We start from the raw sequence: 27,266 nt of genomic DNA, 5'->3' as shown, positions 1-27,266 counted from the left end.
AAATCTTTTAGTGATTTTTGATATTTTTCAATATTAATTATTTGCTATTAGGATTAAAAACTTGCTTCGTATTTTTACGGCCAGATGGCGCTAGCCACCCATTACCATCACTTTGGCTGCAATATTTGGGAAAACCTTTCGATGCAATTTGATTGGATTAAGGAGAACAGTGCCTACGTTCCTTCTGATGACGCTCCAATAAGAGCAGAAAACTGCAGTTAAAGGGACTGGCTGCACTCCTTATTCTAATTAAAAAGTAAGATTGTTTTTCCTTCGTATTGCAGCCGAATAAAAATGGTACACATTTTTATTATTTTGTTCGAGATAGCTTAGACTAAAGATATCAACGGAAGGTGTTGGATATATTGTACATGAAAATTTGGGAATGCGAGAGCTCTGTGCAAAGTGGGTGCAAGAAGAGCTCACAACCGATCACAAACAATCGGGAAAGTGTTTGAAGCTCTTCAATCATAATAAAATCGAATAAATGTTTTGTCGATATATTACAATGGATGAAACATCGCTCCATCGTTTCACACCAGAATCCAATCGACAGTCTGCCGAGTGGACTGCACGTGATAAACCGACTCCAAAGCGTGGAAAGGCGCAACAGTCGGCTGGCAAGATTATGGCATGAGTACTTTGGGATGCGCGTGGTATAATATTCATCGACTATCTTCAAAAGGGAAAAACCATTAACAGCGACCATTACATTGTGATATTGGAGCGTTTGAGGAACGAAATCGAGGAGATTATTATGTGACCGGCATCGGAGAAGAGCAGTCAAAGTTTTCGTGAACAGTTCATAAGCAAGTACCAGTGGTTGTTAGATAGTGAAGAGTGTAGCTGAAAAGTGGAACGAGAGACAGATCAAATTGAGATGAAATACCTCTTTGATTCTGTAAAGTCCAAGGAAGAGAATATTATTGTGAGAAAGAGAGGAGATAATTTTGGAGTTTTTTTAACGAGTACTGATTAAAAGAGGCCTGGCTCGTGTTTTGGAGAATTCGTTGCTGGTATGCTGCTGGATTGATGCTGAGAACGGAGAGGGCTTTGATGGGTAGCCTAACATAATCAACAAGGAAGAGCTGTTTGGGTCAAGAGGAGACATCATTGTGTGTGAATCAAAAGATTAGTCAATAATTTATGTGATAGATTTTCTTTATGTTCAGAAGTTCATTTTTTTTGAGTAAAAGCATATGAGCTAAGATTCCAATATTTCAAAAATTTAATAGGAAGTATAAGTATTTTTTGCGAATACCTAAATTGGTTTGTTTAGTTTGTTTTATCAACGTTATCAAGAACAAACCGATAAATATTTGTTGAATTAAAATTAATTTATGTGGTAAGAGTTTCATTGGGACAGTTGTTATGCTCACAGGATTTAATTGGTAGATTTTCAGAGTATTGCTTTTGATAATAAAAGATATTTGTATGTGCGTATTTATGGTATTTCTATTTATTTCCTTTTCCTATTTTATTCCGATAAGGATCAAATAAGAGATACTGAAACCACGAGAAAGGATAAGTAGAACCTAAGATAATTTAGTTATTTTTTTGTATGATAAAAAAGGCACCCTGAGATTTTTCTTAATTTTTATGTATGATTTGCGACAATTGACTAATTAATTAAATAAATACTAATTATTATAAAAGTAAGAGAAAGCAGATCATAACAATACAATCAAATATTTTAATAATACTCATCTTACTCTTGAGGAAGACAAATCCAAAGACACAAAAATTATAATAAATATATTTACTAAAAACACTACTATATTCTTTTCACACCTTTTCTTGCACTGATATATTTATACATAACTTGAAAGATTTAGCAACTAAACGCCATACTGTCTGTGTGCGCATGCGCGCAGAATTATGAAATTTTACTCTCAATCGCGCCTAAAGAAATATAACTTCAAAAAATATCAACTAAAATCACTAGCCAGTTGTGTCTGAGTTTAGCAAACCGACTATATTCTCCAACATTCTGTACAATCGGTTAAGTACGTACGTGAAAGAATTCTTTGGTGAATATCAAAGCTGTTTTAGGAAAGGTAGGTCCACAATTGACAAGATTTTTGTGCTACGTCAAATCTTAGAAAAATCGATGAATTTAATACTGATACATGTTACGATAGCATTGCCAGCTACCTCCGGTGGCTTGCCACCGCCATGTACACATACGCTCCCACCTTAACTTCCATCACTATCGATGCGTACTTGAGATGAATCACTTGCAACCGTATAAACCAACGTTCGCCACAATAGAGAGGAGAGTTTCGTATTGATCTCAATAAGAACTCCATTGGCCTTGTCGTAATATTGTGAATAAGTATTGTCGGGTCGCTGTCCCGTTCCTTACCGGATAGAGTATTGATCGATTCGTTCACCTCTAACCCAGAATAAGTAGTGATTATTCTTTCTTCTTGATATTTGGGTACTGACTAATATATCTTACTTTTCGTTTCAATTTGTCGCCTTTACATTCACCAGGATTGGTATTTTATTTTAATTTATGCATATAAGTCCTTTTATTTTGATATTTATTTATTCGAATGCATTTTTATTTCTTATTATTTGACCTTGCCTGCTTCTCGTCATCGTGCTAAAGTTTTTATGGTTTTACGTCTCTAAAATTTATTTTAAACATTTTTTAAACACCATCTTAGTTTTTATCTCATCGTAAGCTTATTCTCATATTATTAAAGTGGCTGTGTTAACCATAAAAATAATCAGAAAGTGTAAACTAAAATTTATTACTTTAATCTAAAAATGGGTAGAGTTTTACTTACAGCTCTCGCTATGCATTTTTTAATCCTGGCTCTGGATTTCCAAAGAAATGAAAACAAAGATAATGGAATAAAAATATTAAAGGGCAGCTGTTGAAACTTTTTTAGTTATATTCGCTAAATGAGGTTTGAATAGAAATTACGTTAAACTACTTTAAGGAATATCTAGCCTGTTAAAATTGTTCGTGGTAAAATTGTGTAGCTATTTTCTTGAGTCATCAGTCATCTTCATCTTAATGCAATTTACTCGTAATATTTATACTAGGAACTAGCCGCAATTTTACTTTAAAAGTTTATTTTGACGTTTAAATTTTCACTTCGCAAATAATGTTTAATTTAGTATGTGTTTTGTTAGTTAACTTTAATCCATTATTTTCTATATTCTTCTTGTTGTTCTTAGTTTAAGACGATTTCTTGATTGGTTTATCTTTCATTGCAAGTCTATTATCTAAGTGTCTATTTCTAAGTGTTTTGTTCTTAATTGAGTACAATAAGACAGTGCACAAAGTAGGACATGAACAATGAATGCATGTCCCGAAATTAAAGAACACAGGCTACAAGAACCTTAGGATTCTATCGATTTTATACTAAATGCAGCGAGCAGTCAGAGAAAATTGAAATCAGACGTGGAATGAGACACGGATGCGTGTTGTCCCTAAATCTTTTTAGTGCCTACTCGGAAGAGATCCTGAAAAAAGCTCTTGATGGTGAAATACCTGAAATAAAGATAAATGGAGTTCCCATTAACAACATTATATACGCGGACAATACAGTCATCTTAACCGAAAATATTGAGGATCTTCAGAGGCTGGTAACCAGAATAACAGGTCTGACCATGAACGTCAAGAACATAAAATTTATGAGGATATCCCAAATAAATAATGAAAATCTTTTCATAAACGGAACCAATGTCAAACCGGTAGACCAATGAATACTTCCAGGAAATCAAAATCAGAATAGAGAAGGCTAGAGTAAATTTTAAGAAAATAAGAAAAGTCATTTTCAAGTGACTAAACAAGAAATTTGAAGTTGGAGCTAAGAGCTAGGTTGGCTAGGTGCTACGCTTTGTAGACTTTGGTTTATGGAATGTAAGCTTGGACCTTCAATGCGGTATCAGTGAACAAAACTGGAATAATAAATTCGAGTTGTGGGCATACAGAAGAATTCTGAAAATATTGTGGATAGCACAGGTCATTCACAAAGAGGTTCTGAGAAAGATGAATAAAGAAATGGAAATCTTAAATACCACAGTATATCTCGGACATATGACACGTGGATAGAGGTACAGCTTGCTCCAATTGAATATTCCAGGGAAAGAATCCAGGGAAAGAGTAGCCTTCTTTAAAGTCCGAATAGCTATGATGATTGTCAGCTTAAAGAAGAAGATTGCTCATTCTATAATCTCTTTCGACGGATTTGATCCGACTTCTTTGATCATATCATTCATAAGAACGTTAAAGAGGATTAGGCTGAGCCTATTCCTCTGTTGAAGATATCTGTTGAAACGTGAAAAGCTTCTTGTTTGTTTTTATGAAACTTCTGTTCCCGATGTTCCTTTAACAATTTCAGAACATTGGCAAGCCTTACTTTATTATATTCAATAGCTATTCCGACTAATTGTCTGGTGATGAATGTCGCATCTATGGTAGATTTATTATTTCGGAATCCCTAATGTTCTTTATTAATGTTACTCTGTGACACTTCTTCTACCAAAATTTTTGTAAATAGTTTTACAAAATTAAATTCAGCTACAAATTATTCAAAGATCCCACATGTATTTTGTTTAAAAATAACAAGCTTTACGGAATAAATACTTCGAAGTCGTTACCAAAAAATCCATCGTTAAGGAATTGATGTAAAAAAATACCATAAAAAATTGAATTTGCATTAAAAGCTTGGGATGATACCGTTTTTAAAAAGTTACATAAAAAAGTCCCAATATTCACCTAAGATCTAATTAATTTTATGGCAAATTTTTTACTAGAATTTTTCAGAAGAGCTTGGTTTCATTTTCTGATAAAAATCAACTTTTGTCTGAATTTCATGCGAGATTATATGAACACATGGGATTTCTAGTTCAAATTTTTGCACAGTAAATAGTCAGAAAAATGTCTGTTGACTTCAAATGTATATTTCGCAAATAACATACGTACTATTCGAAACCCTAGCAACCCAAAATATTAAATTTTTAAAGGAGAGCGAAAACCAGATATTTCCTTTGATTAATTCTGAGTATGTTTTTGATTTTAGTTAGTACTTACACATTAAATTTTTGTATCAATATTTTACATGTTACAAAATACAACTGGGCTACAGTAAAATAGGAAAAAGATTTGTTAAAAGAAACTATCAACTAAAAACGACATTTTAATTCGAAATATACCCGTGTTGAGCTGGCCCCCCCCCACTTGCAAAAATTAAAAAACAAATAGCCCTGATTTATGAGCTATTTATGAGCTCTCATATTCCGCAAACTAAAAATTTTGAGCTCGTTCCACAGAGCAGGAATTTAATACCCTAGTAGGGGGGGCTGAGTCAGCCCCCCCCACTACTTAAAAATAGGAATATTGAATCGGTTTTTGCGGCAGAATTACGAGCTATTTATGAGCTCTTGAAATTATATAGTTTCGATTTTTGAGCTCATCCCCTTCACCCCCAAACAACCCTTTAATTGATTTAACTTAAGAGAAAGATGCTGAGAAAACTTAAAGTATATCGTATTGCGAATATAATTCCTATAGCTTATGTACTCTAAAAATAAACTATTAAATCAAGAGCATTTCGATTATTGAGCTACAACCCCTTCGCCAGAAAACCACCCTATCTTCCCGGCTTAAGAGAAAGTTGTATTTAAAATGCGTTAAACTAATTATTTGGCGACTACATATCATTTAATAATTTATAAGCTTCCAAATTACGCGCATTTAGATCAGTAAATTGCAATTTATTTTGTATAGTGCAGTCACTGAAGGTAAAAATCAACGATTACCTTCAATTTCGGTGAACCTTCATCGATTTTCACGAAAATTGGTCAGTGGTTAGAGGATACGTCAAGAAACAAAGGTGCCATGGTTACCACCTTGCGCCTTTACCCTGAGGGTGGATACCGCCCCTTCTCGGGGGTGAAAATTATTTTATAAAAAATAAATGCACAAATCAATAAAAGAACAAATTAAAAGCAAAATTTATTATATAAAGTTAATAAAATAAGTCAATACTTTTTAAGTTATTAAAGATCAAAGATTTTAATTATTTGTGAAAAAAATGCATGTTTTGAAAAGGTTTTTTGTAAATCACTGAAAAACTTTAGTTTTTACAAAAAAGTTAATAGTAGTTTAATTCGTATAGCTTATATTCTAAGAATAAACTCTTAAATCACGCGTCTTTCGATTATAGAGCTACAACCCCTTCGCAAGAGAACGACCCCATATTCCCGGCTTAAGAGAGAGTTGTTCTTAAAATAATTTAAATTAATTATTTGGCGACTACATATCATTTAATAATTTATGAGCTTGCAAAATATACGCATCTCAATTATTGAATTGCCATTTTCTTTCTATAGTGCAGTCACTGAAGGTAAAAATCAACTAGTACCTTCGATTTCGGTAAATCTCCATTCATTTTCACGAAAATTGGTGAGCGGATTTTGATACTATCAACTTTTTCTGCATCTTATTTTTCATAGGTATTTCTAAGTACTTTGACAAGTATTTAGTACCTAAGTGTTATAAAATGCATCATTTTCCCGTTATTTAAGCTTGAACCCTTAGATTTTAACAGTCGCGGAAAAAATATATATTTAATTACCAATAACTTACTTTAAATTAACATTAAAGGGTTTTTCAAGTAAGCAATTTATTATATTTTTTATTAGCTTCAATTTTAGTGATGAAAACTTTTTTGTAAAAACTTACAGTTTTTGAGTCATTTATGAAAAATCGCTCTAAAGCATGCATTTTCTTTCCAAAAATTAAAATATTTGATCTTTAATAACTCAAAAAGTATTGATTTATTTTAATCACATTATATAACAAATTTTGCTTACACTTTGTCCCTCTCTCGATTTGTGGGGTTATTTTTAATAAAGTAATTTTCACTCCCGAGAAGGGGGTGACATATACCCCAGGCTAAAACCCCAAGTTGTTATTGTCAATTCGTGAAAATAAATGGAGATTTACCGAAATCGAAGGTACTAGATGATTTTTATCTTCAGTGACTGCACTATAGAAAGAAAATGGCAATTCAATAATTGAGATGCGTATATTTTGCAAGCTCATAAATTATTAAACGATATGTAGTCGCCAAATAATTAATTTAAATTATTTTAAGAACAACTCTCTCTTAGCCGGGAATATGGGGTCGTTTTCTTGCGAAGGGGTTGTAGCTCTATAATCGAAAGACACGTGATTTAAGAGTTTATTCTTAGAATATAAGCTATACGAATTAAACTACTATTACCTTTTTTGTAAAAACTTAAAGTTTTTCAGTGATTTACAAAAAACCTTTTCAAAACATGCATTTTTTTCACAAATAATTAAAATCTTTGATCTTTAATAACTTAAAAAGTATTGACTTATTTTATTAACTTTATATAATAAATTTTGCTTTTAATTTGTTCTTTTATTGATTTGTGCATTTATTTTTTATAAAATAATTTTCCCCCCCCGAGAAGGGGCGGTATCCACCCTCAGGGTAAAGGCGCAAGGTGGTACCATGTCACCTTTGTTTCTTGACGTATCCTTTTCGTGAAAATCGATGAAGGTTCACCGAACTTGAAGGTAATCGTTGATTTTTACCTTCAGTGACTGCACTATACAAAATAAATTGCAATCTACTGATCTAAATGCGCGTAATTTGGAAGCTTATAAATTATTAAATGATATGTAGTCGCCAAATAATTAGTTTAATGCATTTTAAGTACAACTTTCTCTTAAGCCGGGAAGATAGGGTGGTTTTCTTGCGAAGGGGTTGTAGCTCAATAATCGAAATGCTCTTGATTTAATAGTTTATTCTTAGAGTATATAAGCTATATGAATTATATCCGCAATACAATATATTTTAAGTTTTCTCAGCATCTTTCTCTTAAGTTAAATCAATTAAAGGGTTGTTTGGGGGTGAAGGGGATGAGCTCAAAAATCGAAACTATATAATTTCAAGAGCTCATAAATAGCTCGTAATTCTGCCGCAAAAACCGATTCAATATTCCTATTTTTAAGTAGTGGGGGGCTGACTCAGCCCCCCCCACTAGGGTATTAAATTCCTGCTCAGTGGAACGAGCTCAAAATTTTTAGTTTGCGGAATATGAGAGCTCATAAATAGCTCATAAATCAGGGCTATTGGTTTTTTAATTTTTGCAAGTGGGGGGGGGGCAGCTCAACACGGGTTCGAAATATACAGTTTTCTTCCAATTTTTAATACGTTATTTACCGGAAACTATGGCATCTCCTTGTCACACGTTCGAATGATAACTTGTTTACAGGACCATGAGGTTTAATTTTTAATTGTGACATATCGATTCGCTCCATCTACCGGTTCCAATATTACAGTCTTCTGAGAAAAAATATGATGCATAATGAATTTTCTCGGTGAGATAGACACAAAAATTAATTTTTTTGGGTTAATATATTTTTGATCGAAATATGCGATTTATTAATTGGTTTTAAAAGAAATAAAATAATATATATCATATCTAATATGTTTCAGATTAAAAAAAATAGGTTTGTTCTAGATACAGTTTCAAACGGTTTGAAATTATCAGAAGCATGTGCATTTGTTTGATGGCGTTCAACTATAAATACAAATTACTAGTTAGAAACTACTAGTGGGGCATTCTAACAAAAGTAAATTTTGATTTGTAAATTAGCTTCAAATGGTCAAAAGAGTTTGATGATTTTGTTCAGATTTTCAGTTTGTGACTTGCATAGTGTAATTAAGATTATAAATTTTAAATAAAAGTGATATGTTCTGACTATTGCTTACCATTACTAACTTTTATAATATTAATTTTCAATAAATCTTGAAAAGGACCCCGCACAAACCTTATGGAAAATAGGTCCCAGTGGATTTCGTTCATACTTTGGGAAAATACCCTTTGAAGCATCCTGATAAAAAGTTCTCATGGGCACAACTCAATCGTATGAAGGATTTTCAAGATATAGAGGTCCAAACTCAGAAAATTATAAGATTTACGCGGTATTCCAATTCCGTGAGTTACTGGTTATTTGGCAACATGTAGAAGTTTGGATCAAAGAAAAGTACTAGTAGTCTAGGATTTTTTCCTGGCTATCCTATGGCGACCTTTACTTTGACCTTGACCTTCAACGGACGTCATCTCCTGGAGTTTCGAGGGTTTTAGGCATTAAATTGATATAAACAAATTACTCATGGGTTTTTGGAGTCGCAAAACACGAATATGCCATCAGAATTGCCCTCCGGATGACGTGGTGGCCAGGGCCACTGCAAGGGACGTCATCTTCTAGAGTTTCGATGATTTTCGGCATTTAATTGATACAAATGAATTACTCGAGGGTTTTTTGAGGTCGCTAAACACGAATATGCCACCAGAACCGACTCCCGGAGCGCCTGGTTTCCAAGGTCAATGAAAGGGGCTCCTGGAGTTTCGAGGGTCTTTGGTACTACATTGATGCAAACGGATTAATTATAGGTTTTTGGGGTTGCTGAACACGAATACGTGATCACATTGTGCCGTAGGCACAATGTGATTTGTGGGTCGGATCTGATAGTGTATTCATGTTCAGCAACCCCAAAAACCTAAGAGTAATCCATTTGATTCCTCCGAAACTGCAGAAGATAACCTGTCTTAGGCACCAGGTGCTCCTGTGTCTGTGCTGATCACGTATTCGTGTTCAGCAACCCCAAAAACCTGTAACTAATCCATTTGCATTAATGTAGTACCAAAAACCCTCGAAACTCCAGGAGCCCCTTTCATTGACCTTGGAAATCAGGTGCTCTGGGAGTCGGTTCTGCTGGCATATTCGTGTATAGCGACCTCGAAAAAAGCTCCAGTAATTCATTTGCATCAATTAAATGCCGAAAACCATCGAAACTCTAGAAGATGATGTCTCTTGCAGAGACCCTGGCCACCACGTCATCCGGAGGGCAATTCTGATGGCATATTCGTGTTTAGCGATCCCAAAAACCCATGAGTAATCTGTTTATATCAATTGAATGCCGAAAACCCTCGAAACTCTAGAAGATGACGTCCGTTGAAGGTCAAGGTCAAAGTAAAGGTGGCCATTGGATAGCCAGGAAAAAATCCTAGACTACTAGTACTTTTGATTGATCCAAACTTCAACATGTTGCCAAATAACCAGTAACTCACGGAATTGGAATACCCCGTAAATCTTATAATTTTCCGAGTTTGGCCCTCTATATCTTAAAAATCCTTCATACGATTGAGTTGTGACCATGAGAACTTTTTATCAGGATGCTTCAAAGAGTATTTTCCCAAAGTATGAACGAAATCCACTGGGACCTATTTTCCATAAGGTGTGTGCGGGGTCCTTTGGATACTTTATGAAAAACGTATTCATAATAATATAACCTTAAAATTATAAATAAAAACAAACAGAACTTTTAGTTGACATTTCATGTTGGTATTTGGTATTTTCTCCGATAAAAAAAGCGTTCTATAGCAAAAACAGTTTGCTACCATTTTGTGGATTGAATAAGCGCGGTCAAGCTGTGCAACGATGTGACGTTTGAAACGTTACAAGCTGGCTTATGGGTGGTCAAAAGTCACAAACTACACCGGTTCTGAATCGGTCCTGACTCCCTCTTCAAACACAGAAAAAAAGTTCAGATCGGTTTAACTTTTCCAGCCACATACATACATATCCACAAACATTTTCCCTTTTTTAAATAGAAATTGAGTCATATTTCTGAGCTCGATAACATTTGAATGGTATAATCGATTTTCAAAATTAGACATGCGTTGGAAAGGTAATGATCAGTACTATTAGAAGCCGCAAAGGTGGGAATTAAATTTTCGAAGTTTTTGGGAGTTTTGGGGACGAGAACGAAAAACAGGCCCTAAATAGGAAGGGCCGTAAAATCCATACCCTTGGACCAAAATGGATAGTTGACATATGAGTGGGTGAGTCTTTTCCTGAACTTTAAGATGGAAGTTGGCACAATTTTCAATTCCGTCAGATTTAGAAAGGTAGGGAGGTGTGGGTGTGCGCCACTGGCGAGAACTGCCGTTCTCTGCTAATACACAACAATAATTAGTTTTACGAAAATCCCTTTTAGGTACAAATTCCACTATCCATTATTATCCATTTATATATTTTCCATATTTTATTTTGGACCTCCCAAATATTTCATTACATTCATTTAAAGATACAACAAAAGTACGTGCTCATTTCCCCTTTCAGCCAAATAGGACACAAATTTATTTTTAAAATCTCTTGCTCATATCTACATCTATGTATAAATGGCCGTGCTACCATCAATCTCGGTAAAAAAGGACAAATATAATGTTATTTAACGACATGCACGTTCCGTTTAGACCCAACGGAGCGCGCTTAAAGCCTTCGAGGTTGGAATCACTGACCCATTTTTCAGAACAAACTTCATTAGTTATGCAGATAAACTTTTTAAATTGTAATAAATGATAGTCCGAGCAAATAGGGTGTAAAAGTAGGTTTAGTGTTACTATATTATTTATAATATACTAGCTGACCCGGCGCACTTCGTACCGCCTTTGAAATAAATTAATAATGTCCCAAAGTTCAAAAAATAAAAATTACCAGAAAATAAAAAAAAAATACTTAAAACATATTACGTATTACCCAACAAAAGTATCAGTAGTAATTGCACAAGAACTCTGAAATTATTGAATTGTTCCTGAGTGACACTTTGACAGTTTTAATTTGTCAAAGTGTCACGAGAGCAAAAATTCTATATTAATTTCAGAGGTCGAGTGCAATTTGTTGAGATTATTTCATGAATAAAACTGTTCAAAACCAAAATTTAATTGTAATTTATTTATGTAAGTACAAAGTACCATTAAACACACAGTTTTTATAAATATAATATGACGATTGAAAGTCATCACTTTTATAATTTTTAAAACATTAATTGTCATTAATGTCACTGAATGTATTTTTTCGTAGCAACGAAGGGCATCTGACGTAATATGCTTAACGACGGGATATTATCAAAAATTATCACCTTAATTTGCATTTCTGTAGCTTTCTATTGGTCAGAATCTCCTATGAATGAAATAATCAATTTAATTCATTCTGATAAGCAATATTTTTTGCCGTGCGTAAATATAAAACGATGGCGGTTTATCACACAATTATTAATTTTCCTTGCCCGAAACATGGACACTCAAAGTTTATTCCGCAAACTCTCAAAAAACTTTTAAAAACGTCACTACTACGCTCGATACATACATAAACAAATCTATTGCTGTTTACTGAGTAAGAAGTGACACCGGTAGACGCCTGGTGGGGATTACTGGTTTAGTCATAATTTGTCAATTATCGAACACGGTTAAAAATTATTAAATTACTAATATGGCTATTAAAAAATAGGGGTAGGTGATAGAAGTGAGAAAATTAAGTGGTGTATGGATTTTTAATTATTTTCCTTCTTTTGACATCATAACCATGGATGGGTCTTTGCCTGCCTTTCATTTAAATATTCCTTTTGTCCTTCTTATCCATTATTTTACATTCATAGTTTTCAAGTCGTATTCTACGTCAAACAACCATCTCGTTCTGGACCTTCCTTTTTTTCGACTGCCTGTTAGCTTCTATTGTAATAGTTTCGTTATTGTCTTTGTATCTTCTTGTCTCTAGGTATACCCCAGCTATTATAGCCGTCTTTACTTTTCACAAATCTTACAATATCGCACAATTTATTTAATTCTAATTCGTTAATTTCGTCGATCTTCTACAAAATTCCCACCGCCCCCGCCCCTGCCACCGCAGGGAAACGACAAATTTGCTTAGGTCATCATATGATAAAATGCATAGTTTGCGAGTCTATAAGGCATACATACATACATACATACATACATACATACATACATACATACATACATACATACATACATACATACATACATACATACAAACATTCATTTTTATTTATATAGAAGAGGCAATATTTAAATGGCTATTAATAATAACGGTTGGAGATAGAAAAGTGATAATTGAGGGTTGAATGTATATTTTGGTTTTACATCATAAATATACCAATCAGTATTATACAAACCATCGAAAACATCTATTTTTATAATCGAATATAGGCAAAGATAAATGGAAACCTAACGCAGTTTATACCAGTACAAAGCGGAGTCAGACAAGGTGACTCATTAAGCCCACTGCTCTTTAATATAATAATGGACGAAATAATAGGAGCAGTACGTAAAGGTCATGGTTACAGAATAGGGAACAAAGAAATCCAAATATTATGTTATGAAGACGACGCCACAATAATCGCCGAGACAGAAGACGATCTCCAAAGATTAACACACATCTTCAATACAACAGCCAAGAAATACAATATGATAATATTAGCAGAAAAACCCAAATGTATGACAACATGTAAATACCCACTACGATGTAAAATCGAAATTGATGGGAAAATAATAAAGCACGAAGCAAGGTTTAGATATCTGGGAATATATATATATATATATATATATATATATATATATATATATATATATATATATATATATATATATATATATATATATATATATATATATATATAACCAGTTACGGAGATGTACCAACAGTTACGGAGATGTAACATACTAACTCCAAAACAACCTAACCCTCCAAGATCTATAAGAGACTATCGTCACGCTAACTGGACTGAATTCCAAAATTTCATCACACAAAATCTTCCTATGTTAGGCGAACTCGATACTAACGATTGTATCGACATAAGTGCAACACAAATTGAGAACCTCATCACCGAGGCTATCACACACGCAATTCCACTTAAACAAATAACCTATACATTACCGGCACTTCCACTTCCACAATACATCATAGCCAAAATCCAACAAAAAAGGCGTCTTCTACGCCAATATAAGGCCAACAGAAATCCACTAATCAAAACAGAATACAACCGAATCTGTGCCAGGATAAAGAGAGAGATATCCGACCTAACGGCTCGCCGGTGGGAGGATGCTACCTCAAAACTGGACTACAGGGACGAAAGTAAATTCTGGAACAAACTCAAAGTCCTAACTAAACAAAAACTATCTCAACCATCTCATCTGTTGGTCAACAATCACATTGTCAATTCCCCAGAAGGGAAAGCTGAAGCATTCAGAAATTCGCTTCAAAACAACTTTCAAACTCCAGACAACCCAAACTTTGATCGCTTATTTAAACTCCACACAGAATACATAGTAAATGTTACTCTCAACTACCACGTTCCAGTCTATGATCCTATCATGGACCCCCTCACAAACAGGGAAACGGAGAGCTTTTGCCAAATAGGTAAAAACAGCGCTCCCGGACCTGATGGCATCAACCGTAGGTGCCTCAAGAAACTTCCTGAGAGTATCATCCCTCTTGTAACTAAAATATTCAATGCATGTCTCAAAAACAGCCACTTCCCTACTTCTTGGAAAGTGGCCAATACCATCATGCTTTTGAAAAAAGGCAAACCCCCAACCGACGTGGAATCCTACAGACCAATCTCTCTAATAAACACTCTGGGTAAAGTTCTTGAGCTAATCCTAAAAGAAAGGCTCAATAACTTTCTCGAAACCCACAACATCACCCCAAAATTTCAATATGGATTCCAGTCCGGTAAATCTACTAAACATGCATTAATAGATTTCACAAATAAAGTTACTCAAACCATCAACGATGGTTCATTCGCCATAGCCACATTCCTGGATGTGCAGAAAACTTTCGATCAGGTCTGGCACGACGGACTTGTTCGGAAGCTTCTGGACATCGGGCTACCATTACAATTTACCAAAATTGTACACTCATACCTCCACAATCGAACTGTCAGAGTGAAAATAAGCGATCAAAAGTCTACCCCCTTCACTCCACAAGCTGGAGTTCCCCAGGGTTCAGTCCTAGCACCACTGCTGTTCATCATCTACAACAGTGACATCACAAACCAAAATATCCCAGGCACTCGGCTGTTTCTCTATGCAGACGACACGGCTCTGCTCACGACAACTTTTCGATACAACCCATTACTCATCCACAGAAGAGCCCAGGCTCTGTTGGACGCGGTCGGGGATTGGTGTTGTAAGTGAAGAGTCACGCTGAACGCGAACAAAACAACAACAATTGTGTTTCGCGCCCCTTCTGTGTCAGCAAAAATCATCAGAAATGAAGACGAACCAATACCCACTGTGATTGATGGGAGAAAGGCTTGTTCTCAGCCCGACTGCGACCTACTTGGGAGTACTGTTTAACAGGACTCTTAACTGGGACGCAGACCTAAAGGCAACTTTAGATAGGGTAAGGAACAGAGCCAGACTTCTCAACCCTCTCTCAGGACGGATTGGCAAGACACACAACAAGACTCTCTTACACACTTACAAGACCTATATTCGACCCGTCATTGAGTACAAAGCATGCCTCTACTCTCTTTGCGCTAGAGCTCAGAAAGAGAGGTTGTTGCGAGTGGAACGGAGAATCTTGCGTAGATGCAACTACGAGCACTGGAGATATCCCTCAAACGAAATCCATAACCTCTCAAACATCCCCACAATTATCGAGAGAATAAACTCTCTGAACAGGAACTTCACAACCAAAGTAATCAACGATCCCCCCTCCGACACACAAGAATCTCTCAAATGTTCCTGTTCATCTTCTGGCCACGTATTCTACTACGCAAAGCCCAATCGGAAAAAGATTCACCCACCGTCTGCTCTAAGGCAAACATGCATTGACGAACTCCCAGTAGAATACGAAAACATCCTCGAGGCTACCCCGTTAGCCTACCGCACCCACCTTTAACTTATCCTATTCCCTACCCCGAACAGGGAGAAGTTGGTTTTTTGCGGTTTCCCAACTTCATTGCACAATTATACCTGTTCGACCCAAGAAAATAGCCGCAACTATTTTCATCACTCGAACGCTCACTGTCCACGCTGCGCTCAAAAGCCACCTCCTGACCGCCGACGAGGGACGCAGGCCTGCCTGTCGTTGTACAATGGTTTCTAGGGAGATTGGTCGAGAGCAAAGCACGGACAGTACACGTAAATGTCAATGGAACCAACATCAACTCCATCAAACTTTCGTCTCTGTTGTCTTGTAGCCACTGGTCACCACCGTCCGGCATAACCCAGGAACACCAGGAACCCACACTTGCCCCAGTGCGTTTTTCGGACTGTTTGCTTTTGCTACCACTTTTTCGTCACAATACATTCACTACAAACCCTGAAGAGGACAAAATCCTAAACGGGGACACTCATTGTAAGCATTTCTACAAAGCATTTTAATCTTTACACGCAAATCGATACATTGAGTTGTTGTTGTTGAGATGTTGAAGAGGCAGTATGACAACAAAGCTTAAAAGCTAGTACGGGATAGCGGGATACCTTAATGACACAATCTGGAAGAACAAACACCTAAGACAAGACACAAAAGCAAGAATCTATAAAGCAGCAATTAGACCTATATTGACATACACGGCGGAGACAAGACCTGACACATCTAAAACGAGACGACTACTAGAAACAACAGAGATGAAAATGCTCCGACGAATATCAGGGAAAAGTCTGTTGGATACGGAGAGAAATGAAAACATAAGAAGATCATGCAATGTAGAAGACAAATGATAAATGGATGGGTGACAAAACGGAAACAGGAGTAGAACGAACACATTAGTAGAATGGCAGAGGATAGGATAGTACGAATAGCACGAGATAAGTCACCAAATGGACGAAGACATATTGGCGACCAAGAAAAAGTTAGTGCGATAACTTAAATAATTTAGGAGGCTAATATTGAACAAGGAACAGGCTTTAAAACCTACATACAAAAAGGAAGAAAAGAAGAAGAAGGTTTTACATCATACAAAATTAAGAAAAACAGTTTGTCCAAAAAAATAAAAAATAATTATGGGGGGGGGGGGGCTTTCACTTAAGTTGGTCGTACCAACTCAGAAACCTTCCCGGGATCATGTTCAACAACTTTGACTAAGGTCATCATGATGAAATGCATAGTTTGCGAGTCTATAAGGTACATACATACATATATACAAACATTCATTTTTATTTACATAGATTATAGAAAGAATAAAAAACCACTGAACGCCGTAAAAATGAGTGGCGCACATGATATTCCAGATACACAAAAGCTGATATGAATAATAGGTGGCGCAAAAATGTATTTCCATTTTGATGGAAAATAAAATTCAAGTTTGATTTTGAAAGATTTCTCCATAATATTTGCTAAATTTAAAGTAAATCTCGCCACAAAAATGTAACTTTGATAGAGTTTGCATTTTGAAGATCTTTTGTGGCGCGTTTTACTTAAAATTTAGCAAGTGTTATAGAAAAATCTGTAAAAATAAAACTATAATTTAATTTTCCATCAAAATGAAAATACATTTTTGCGCCACGCAAAGCCGCGCCCTCACTGGTAATTTTTTACGTGCTTATTGAACTTATGGTTCGTCGCAAGAATGTGCGTCGCAGATTTAACTGGTCGAAAATTTGTTTATCGTTCGTTGAGTGCGTATGCTCATGTTGTGTGGAGTTAATATAGCAGCGTCCACAAATCCTTTGTCTTCGCTCAAAAATCGACAACCAATGGATCGTGTCTCGAAAATTCTTGCGTCTGATTTATGCGACGAAGACGTTTACATTAGCACAATTTACCTCGAACACGCAAATTTTTATCAGTGAGTACGCGGCTTAATATTCATATCAGCCCTTTTTTAGCTGGAATATTGTGTGCGCCACTTACTTTACGGCGCTTAGCGGTTTTTAATTCTTGTATCAGGAGTTTTTCAAAGTGTTTTTATAAATTAAATATATGAACTTGAATATAATGTTTCTCTATTACACGTTAAGCTTTATAAATGGTCACCTTTATCGCGTTATCGCCCAAATGATCTAGTGGTTACAACACTATACTTGTGATAGGGCAAGCGAGTTCATATCCCAGCCATTCCAATTTTTTTTTCAATAGAATTCTTTGTGTGCATCGAATGTACACTATATCTTTTTCCATTCGGAATAGATTGAAAAAATATATTGGGATGGCTGGCAAATGAACTCGGATTACCTAATCAAATTTAGCGACATAACCACTAAAACTAGGCCATTTGGGAGATAATTGTTACGTGGATTATACGTTTAGATCGACAACTTCTAAACAGTTTAACCAATTTTTATCTCTAAACATGAGTTTGAAACGTATTGTCAAGTAGTGTCTGATGTATCTACGGCCAAATATCACAACTGAAGGTATCATAGGATTTAGTGAGCTGAAAAACCGTTTTGCTTGCGATCTTGCTTGCGACACTCTCTGATTGAACTGGAATAATGATGCGGCTGTAGTTTCGTGTTGCAACGATATTGAAAGTAGTTATTCATTTTTGATTTACATGTTTACTCTGATTGAAGTACTAAGGAAACCATTCTCGTTGGAACTTTACCGCGCTGAGCAGATGGGACGTGAATTATAAATTGTAAAATTCCCTCATCTTCCTTAGTCTCAGCATCCGTTATGGCTTGCAAATTGTAGAAGCCTCGGAGGTGTTACCAGAGAAGGTTCCCATTGTTTTATGTGCTATTAGATTGAAAACTTAGTTTTTTGCTAGCAGTTGCCGCTAGGGCATCCCTGTCATTTCGTTCGTTGCAATCCGTGACTGCACGCCGGGGTTTGTCCTAGTTGGGTCAGAGAGAGCAGCATATGTGCCTCCTGGTGAGAGACTAATAAGTTTCGAAACCGGTAGAGCTGCTTGCGGCACTCTCTTATTGAACTGGAATAATGATGCGGCTGTAGTTTCGTGTTGCAACGACATTGAAAATGCTTATTCATTTTTGATAAATTTAAAATGTTGAATGGGTTGCAAATGTGAGTTCATTTTGAATGAAGTAAAAGACAGACGTACTCGCAATCCTTTGTTGTTTTACTCCGACGACCAGTTTCGTCTAAAATTTGCAGAGTATCATCAGGTCAACGGTTACAAGTAAACTAAATGATGGGGTTACAAGGAGTGATTTCTAAAGTCTTCAATAACATGATTTCTTGTTTAAATGCATAATTTGAGTTAGGTTTTCGCCTAATATGACCTAAAGTAGAACTGAACGTCAACATGTGAACTCTTCGTGTAACTTTGCGTCGCGTCGATTGATATACAAGTTTACTAATGTTGAGTCATTTTTTCCAAACTCTCTGCCATAACTTTTTAACAGGAAATGACGTCAAAACCGGAACTAAATATTTAGTGCGGCCGATATGTGAAACAATTGCACATTTAATGATACAAGCATATAATTTGGACCACATATACTACACATATAAAGGTTCAAATTTAGATATGATGCCATCTCAGATTTTGCTTTTTACAAAAATGGCGGGCGTTCAAAATGGCGGCTATACTTATGTGTTTAATAGTACCATAACTTTTGAACGAAAAGTCCGATTTCAACCATATTTGGTATATAGGTTTTTTTTTTTTATTTACAAGAGGGATGTGGTGAACCGGAAGAATCGGTTTACCAGAATTCTGTGTTTTTACTGGTTGTTTATGTAAAAATATGTTTTTTTTTTCAAGTTTTTCTCTCGTATATATTAATTTTTCAAAAAGGTAATACCGCAATTGAAAAGAGCGTGAAAATATTTTGTAGAAAATATTTTGAACTTTGTAGTTATGTTAATTACCATTTAATAAATGCATAACGTATCTTCATAGGTACCTATTATATGTGTGGCAAATTCGTGCAAACATTATAAGAAATATTGTGGATTTAATGGTAGAAGCATCTAATTTTAACCACATATACTACACACATCAAGGTTCAAATTTAGATAAAAGGCCATCTCAGATTTTACCTTTTACAAAAATGGCGGGCATGAAAAATGGCGACTATATATATGTGACTTATAGCACGATAACTTTTGAACGAAAAGTCCGATTTCAACCAAATTTGGTATATAGATTCTTTTTTTGATCTGTAAGACCAAGGTCTTGAACTGGAAGAATCGATTTACCAGAAGTTGTGTTTTTCCTGATTTTTATGTAAAAACATGTTGTTTTTTTACCAATTCTTTCACCCTGTACATATTAATTATTCAAAAAGTTAATACCAGCGTTGAAAAGAGGCTAAAAATATTTTTTAGGAAATATTTTGAACTCTTTAGTTATGTTAATTACCAAGTAATAATAAATGCATTACGTAACTTAACATGTACCTATGAAACTATGTGCGGCGCATTCGTGCAAATAATGTAAGAATTATTGTACATTTAATAGTAAAATCATATAATTTGGACCACACACACTACACATACAAAGATTCAAATTTAGATATGAGGCCATCTCAGATTTGGTCTTTTACAAAAATGGCGGGCATTCAAAATGAATCTACCGCACATAGGTACATGTAAAGATACGTTATGCATTTATTAAATGGTAATTAACATAATAACTAAAAAGTTCAAAATCTTTCCTAAAAAATATTTTTACACTATTTTCAATGGCTGTATTACCTTTTTGAAACATTAATATATACAGAGTGAAAGAATTGAAAAAAAAAAACAACAACATATTTTTACATAAAAAACAGTAAAAACACAACTTCTGGTAAACCGATTCTTCCGGTTCAAGACCTCGATTTTACTCATCAAAAAAAAAGAAACTTGATACCAAATTTGGCTGAAATCTGACTTTTCGTTCAAAAGTTATCGTGCTATTAGTCACATATGTATGGCCGCCATTTTGAATGCTCGCCATTTTTGTAAAAGGCAAAATCTCAGATGGCCTCATATTTAAATTTGAACTTTTGTATGTGTACTATATGTGGTCCAAATTATATGACTCTACCATTAAATGTACAATAATTCTTATAATATTTGCACGAATCTGCTACACATAGGCACGTGAAGATACGTTATGCATTTATTAAATGGTAATTATAATTAACATAATTAAAAAGTTCAAAATATTTCCTAAAACATATTCTTACGCTGTTTTCAATAGTGGTATTACCATTTTGAAAAATTAATATATACAGGGTGAAAAAATTGAGAATAAATTATTTACATAATATAAAATAGTTTTACATAAAAAACCAGGAAAAACACAACTTGTGGTAAACCGATTCTTCCAGTTCACAACATCGATCTTGTAAATCACAAAACGAACCTACGTACCAAATTTGGTTGAAATCGGACTTTTCATTCAAAAGATATCGTACTATTAGTCATATATGTATAGTCGTCCATTTTGAATGACCGCCATTTTTGTAAAAGGCAAAATCTGAGTTGGGCTCGTATCTAAATTTGAACCTTTATATGTGCAGTATATGTGGACCAAATTACACGCTTGTATCATTAAATGTGCAATTCTTATAATATTTGCACGAATCTGCCGCACTAATTCGAGCTCTTTTCAATACGCGTCGATTGATATATTCACAATATCTGCGACTATAATGTGGAACTTCTGGTTACAACTTTTAAACTTGAAGTGATATAAAATCCGGAAGTATATAATATATTTGTTCTTGTCTTGCTAAGGCGAGTTGAATAATATGTCGTTTGTACTATTTCGTTGAATTTAAAATACTATTTCTGATTGAATTAATATTAAATATTACTAAAATACTAAAATATTACTAATTATTATATTATAACTCTGGAACCGAAAATCCGAGGTCCACTTTCTCACCTTTAATGTCATCTTTGGGTTATAAGCCCTCATTTGATACCTCTTTGGTTATCCTATCTGTTCTAATAACGGTGGAGTTGTATTTATGGAGGGACTGACAGATAATTCAAAATTTTTATATTTTAATGTTTTATAATGGGTGAAAACGATAAAATAAAAATGTTCTAGACTCAAAAGTTCAATTTTTTTATATGTTATCGAACATACCTTTTCCATTTGGGTTTAAAATTTTGATGCATTAATCAGATTAAAAGGAAAATATTTCGTCCTCTGCCTGAACAAACAATAATATAGGCCGGTGCGATCAATCATTTCCCATTAATATTTTTGGGCTTTGTTTAAACGCTTTAAGGAACTTAATTAATTACAAACAGATTAAGTGGATGTTTTTGTTAGTTAATAGGGGTTCATAGAGTTTAATCCTTCAATTTGTCTTTTAGAATTTAAATTTTAGGGTACAAAATGAGTCACGCCTCTTTAATTGATGAAGATAAGCATTGCATTAGTTAGTACAGTCTTTGGTAGAGTCTTTGTCAGCGTCCTTGTCATGTACGTCATCAGTAAAGCTCGGATTATCCGCAAAATGACTTCTTTGCCTACTTCTCTATTTTAATGTGTGTTTTTTGCACAGCTTGATTTTTTTTCGTAAACTTTGCCCATTTGTGCCTGTTTTTTGTGACTTCAAATACCGCGTTTGCAGGGCGGTTCTAGTAACATGGGGTGGAATGGGACCGCCAGCCAAGCGCTGGCATAAGGTGTACGTTACAAACGTCGCGGTCGGCTAACCTGCAGATATGTACAAAGCCAAAGACACTTTTATTCTTGGGTTTGTATGCAGGGACGCCGGCAAGAGGGGTCAGGGAGGGTCCGCCGACCCCCCTGGATAACAGCTTAAGATAAAACAAGGTTATTGATAAAGGACATCGCACACATCTTATGGAAAATATAATGTCACTCAAATTCAATAAAATTTATACCAATAGATTCGTTTTAAATTAACGATCAAATCTTATCATTGCGCCAACTCTCTATTTTCAAAAAAAAAGAGCAGAAATTGATATAAATAAATCTGAAATCAAATGGGTAGGTACATAAGTTAGAGAGAGAAAAAATATTTTAAAATACCCAGATTTTCGGTACTCCATAAATCAGCGGATTAGTTTCACTAATCCGCTTAGGCCCAGCGGGATTTAAGTTGTTATGAATAGCACTCAGAGCAATAATGATTGTAACTAACATTTTATGGACTCCAAAAATGTGATTTCGATAAACTTTAATTGCAATTTGCGCCGTAATTAATCATAATTAAGAGTTGGCGCAATGATAAGAATTGATCGTTAATTTAAAACGAATCTAATCGTATAAATTTTATTGAATTTGAGTGACATTATATTTTCCATAAGATGTGTGCGATGTCCTTTAGACAAGATCGAAGGAGATTACAGTTTTTATTTAACGATTAATCTTTTTATGTATTATATATGATTCTTAAAATATAAATTTTCCTTGTCCTTGCATTCATTTCTAGAATAGAAAAGCAACTTAAAGATTTTGACCCCACCTAAATTTTTTTCTGGCGGCGGTCCTGTTTGTATGACTGCGGACCTTAGGGTCCATTCGCCTATCTAACCGATTTTGTTCATTTTTACATAAATTTCAACTACTCTATTTTACACATATGGTTATTTTCCTTCCCTAGATATTAATAAATTACAACATCATATCATTATTATTATTCATCATCATCATCATCAGTAGCTCGACAACCCTTTTTGGGTCCTGGCTTGTTCTAGGATTTTCCGTCATTCTGTTCTGTTCCTTGCTTTGTTCTTCCACTGGGTAATCTCAAGTGTTTTAAGATTTTTAAGATCTTGTTCCACTTGTTCCAAGTTTGGGTCTTCCCTTTGACCTTCTCCCTACTGGTCTTTTCTTCATTATATGTTTTGGTGTTTCGGTCTCCAACATTCGTTTAACATGGCCCATCCAGCGCAGACGTCCGATCTTTATGGATGTTATGACGTCGGGTTCGTTGTATGCTGCGTATAGTTCAAAGTTATATCTTCTGCGCCATACGTCATTTTCTTTCACCTCCTTATATATGTGTCTAAAGATTTTTCGTTCAAACGTACCTAATAAGTTCTCATCGCTTTTCGACAGTGTCCATGTCTCTGATCCATATATAAGGACCGGTTTTATCAGGGTTTTGTATATTTTGCATTTGGTTTTTCTCGTGATGTTGTTAGATCTTAGATGTTTAATGAGTCCATTATATGTTTTATTAGCAATATGTATTCTTCTCTTAACTTCTTCGCTGACATTGTTATCTGCGGTAACTAGTGAACCTAGATATGTAAAATTTTTTACGCTTTCGATGTTATAGTCTCCTATTGTCAGATTTTGTAGGTTTCTTTGGCCTGTCGATTTGCTGGCCTTCATGTATTTGGTTTTTATTTCATTAATATTTGGGCCACTGTTTTGTGCCGCTCTTTCTATAGCATTAAATGCTTCTATCATTTCTCTTTTGCTTCTAGCTATGATATCAACATCATCTGCAAATGCCAATATTTGTACACTTTTTGTTATTATTGTTCCTCTGGTGTTGACTTTTGACTCTCTAATTATTTTCTCTAATGTGATGTTGAATAGAATACAGGATAGGGCCTCTCCCTGTCGTAGGCCCGTTCTAACATGGATTGTATCTGTTAGTGCGTTTTGAATTCGAACCCTGCTTTGTACTTTAAGTGTTCCTTTTACTATATAAATGAGATGAGTTGGAATATTAAACTCTTTCAGGGCGTTGATCAGAAATTCTCGATGGATACTATCATAGGCACTCTCAAAGTCAATGAAGAGATGATGTGTTTCTATATTAAATTCACTAGTCTTTTCCAAGATTTGTCTCAAAACGAAGATCTGATCTATTGTGGACTTCTGCCTGCAGAAACCACATTGATATCCCCCAACTATTTGTTCCGCATATGGTCTCAATCGCTCATACACAATATTTGATAGTATTTTATATGCCACAGGCAGTAGCGTTATTGCCCGGTAGTTTTTACATTGATCTCCCTTTTTATCTCCCTTTTTGTGTAGTGGAATGATTACTCCGGTATTCCAGTCTTGTGGCAGTTGTTTATTATTCCATATGTTCACTATAAGTTCGTGTATCGCATTTAATAGGGAGTCTCCGCCTTCTTTTATTAATTCTGCGCTAATGTTGTCCAATCCAGGTGACTTGTTGTTTTTCAATCTGGTAACTGCTTCTTGCATTTCAGCTACTGAATGGGGGGTTGTTTCTCTGGTATCTGTTTGGTCCAGTATAATTTCATCGTATAGTGAATCTCCGATCTATTTAAACATATGGTTATTTTCCTTCCCTAGATATTAATAAATTACAATATCATATCATTATTATTATTAATATACATTAATATTTTACTTCTTGTTCGGTATAACGTTATTCATTTTATTCAATTATTTTTTTTGTATCTTTATTGTCATTATTTTTGTTTTGGTTTTTTTTTTTTTTTTTTTTTTTTTTTTGTTTTCCTTTTTATTACGGTAAGACTAAAACCCGATTCAACATCTCGGAGGTTATTGGTCTTCTTAATGGTTCATTTTTTTTAATACTTATTACAATGTTTTTACATTCTTTTTTACGATATTTATATGTTTCTAAATACAGATAGTTAACCATAGTTACTCATATTTTCAGTTTAATATTTTTAATATGCTCACATAATAAAATGACCTTTTGTGGATTATTACTTTGATTTAATAAGCACTTTAAATTAATTGGATGCATGATATCCTTTAACTTATAAATTTTGTCCAAAAAGATTTTTACTTGAGCTTGTATTAGAGAGCAATTTAATATTTGATGCTCTGCGTCTCCTATTTCTCTGCAGTTGCAATATGGATCGGTTTTTAAACGAATTTTTTCGAAGTTTTTAAACGAAGACCCTTACACACCAAAATCTATATATTTTTTTAACTAAGTTAATGGCACTGGCATAGCCAAAAGGCCAGCCAAAATCTATAAGAATCGTGCAAACTGTTTCCGAGATAATTGCGGCGTTTCATACTCAAAACTCAAAACTCAGTCTGTATATTATAACATGAATTCAATAACTATGGATTCAAACCAAAACATATGTTTTAATAAAAACTTTACACATATTTTCTAATAACAGTTTCTCAGCGCTCTAATATTCAAAATTACCGCACAAAACTCCCAAATTGATCTTATATCTTTCAATATGCGTTGTATGAATATTTATCAAGCGTTTTTGTTTTAGAGTTCGCTAGCAGCCTCTATTTATCCCACTCCAGCGTCACCACGGATCCCGGAAAAAGTTTAGCAATTTCATGTAAGGATAAAGGAGGGCAGCCAGTCATGTGGAAAGGGCCCAAGGGGAGTCTCAGCGCCAATACGAAGCCAAAAATACAAGATACTTCTATAGGAAAATTGCTAATTTTTAGCCCGACGAGGATTCAGGATACGGGCAATTACACGTGTAGTGTAGTCAATAACAAGAATGATCATAGTGTGTTTTCCTTAATAGTCGAAGGTAAGCGGTTTTTCTAGAAAATATTGTTGTTTTATCAATATATAATTTATAATGTTATCTTAACGATATGCTATTGACAATTACAGTATTTTTATTAGTAGCCCAGTAAATGAACGGGAAATTCGGTGATACCGTGTAATTTTCAGGGGCAACTCCGAATTGCATGAAAATTTGGATTTAGGTTCTACTTACCCTCTACTTCAAAGTTGAAATTATGCCGTTGGTTGCTTTTACTTGGGGGGTGACAGTCACCCCTTCTCGGGGGTGAAAAAATATACGTTTAATATAAGACCGGAAATGGCTAAATTGACTGATTTTAAGCAATTTTTGCTCTATAGAGTTTTTTACGTAAGTCAATACTTTTCGAGTTATTTGCCATTGAAAATGTAGATTTTTTGACAAAAAACTACGTTTTCAGCCGGTTTTTCGCAAATAACTCAAAAAGTAAATATTTTATCGAAAAAAATATCCTTAGCAAAAGTGTAGCTTATAAAAAACCCAAAAAATGGTGTATCAGTAAAGTCTATCAATCAAATAAAAAGAAAGTTGTAGCTCATGAAAAATACGTTCTTATTCGTCTAATTCCAAATCGAATATTTCAAGGTGAAATCACCGATACATTAAGCACTTTTCGGGAAAAACCTATTTAATGATTTTTAAAGTGTTTATAAAAAGCTTTGTTTTAATTGTTAACAAAAGTTTTAGCATTAAAAATAAGCGAGTTGCGCTCAAAATAAAGTTGGCTCTCTTTTTTTTTTGTAAAAAATCATGAAAATCTCGCCGTATTTATCTCCCCAAATGAAATTAATCGCTACCGCTTTACAAACAATTCACTTACCTATCTATTTTTTACATGATCTGTCAGTCTCACCGGTTTAAAGTGTTTATTCTTGAAAGGGTTATAATTTAGAAAGCTTGAATGGGTCACTAATCACGAGTGTATGCAAATTTTGAACAGCCATATCTTTACCAATTTTTGTCTTACGGAGAAACAAAATGAAACTAGCATATTTATAATAGCAAAACCTACATT

At 34.6% G+C, this 27,266-nt stretch overlaps 1 protein-coding gene across 1 annotated transcript in view; it reads left to right on the top strand.

The window, feature by feature from the left end:
- LOC114324192 (hemicentin-1) overlaps positions 1-27,266 on the top strand; it is a 244,904-nt gene that overhangs the window by 117,956 nt on the left and 99,682 nt on the right. Inside the window, exon 3 of the mRNA XM_050650522.1 lies at positions 25,961-26,233. Coding sequence (XP_050506479.1) covers positions 25,961-26,233 — 273 coding nt within the window. The remainder of the gene's footprint in view (positions 1-25,960; positions 26,234-27,266) is intronic.

This window comes from Diabrotica virgifera, chromosome 5, assembly GCF_917563875.1.
Source record: "Diabrotica virgifera virgifera chromosome 5, PGI_DIABVI_V3a".
Lineage (NCBI taxonomy): Eukaryota > Metazoa > Arthropoda > Insecta > Coleoptera > Chrysomelidae > Diabrotica > Diabrotica virgifera.
The sequence above is the reverse complement of the archived record's forward strand: the minus strand, read 5'-3'. Positions and strand labels throughout refer to the sequence as shown.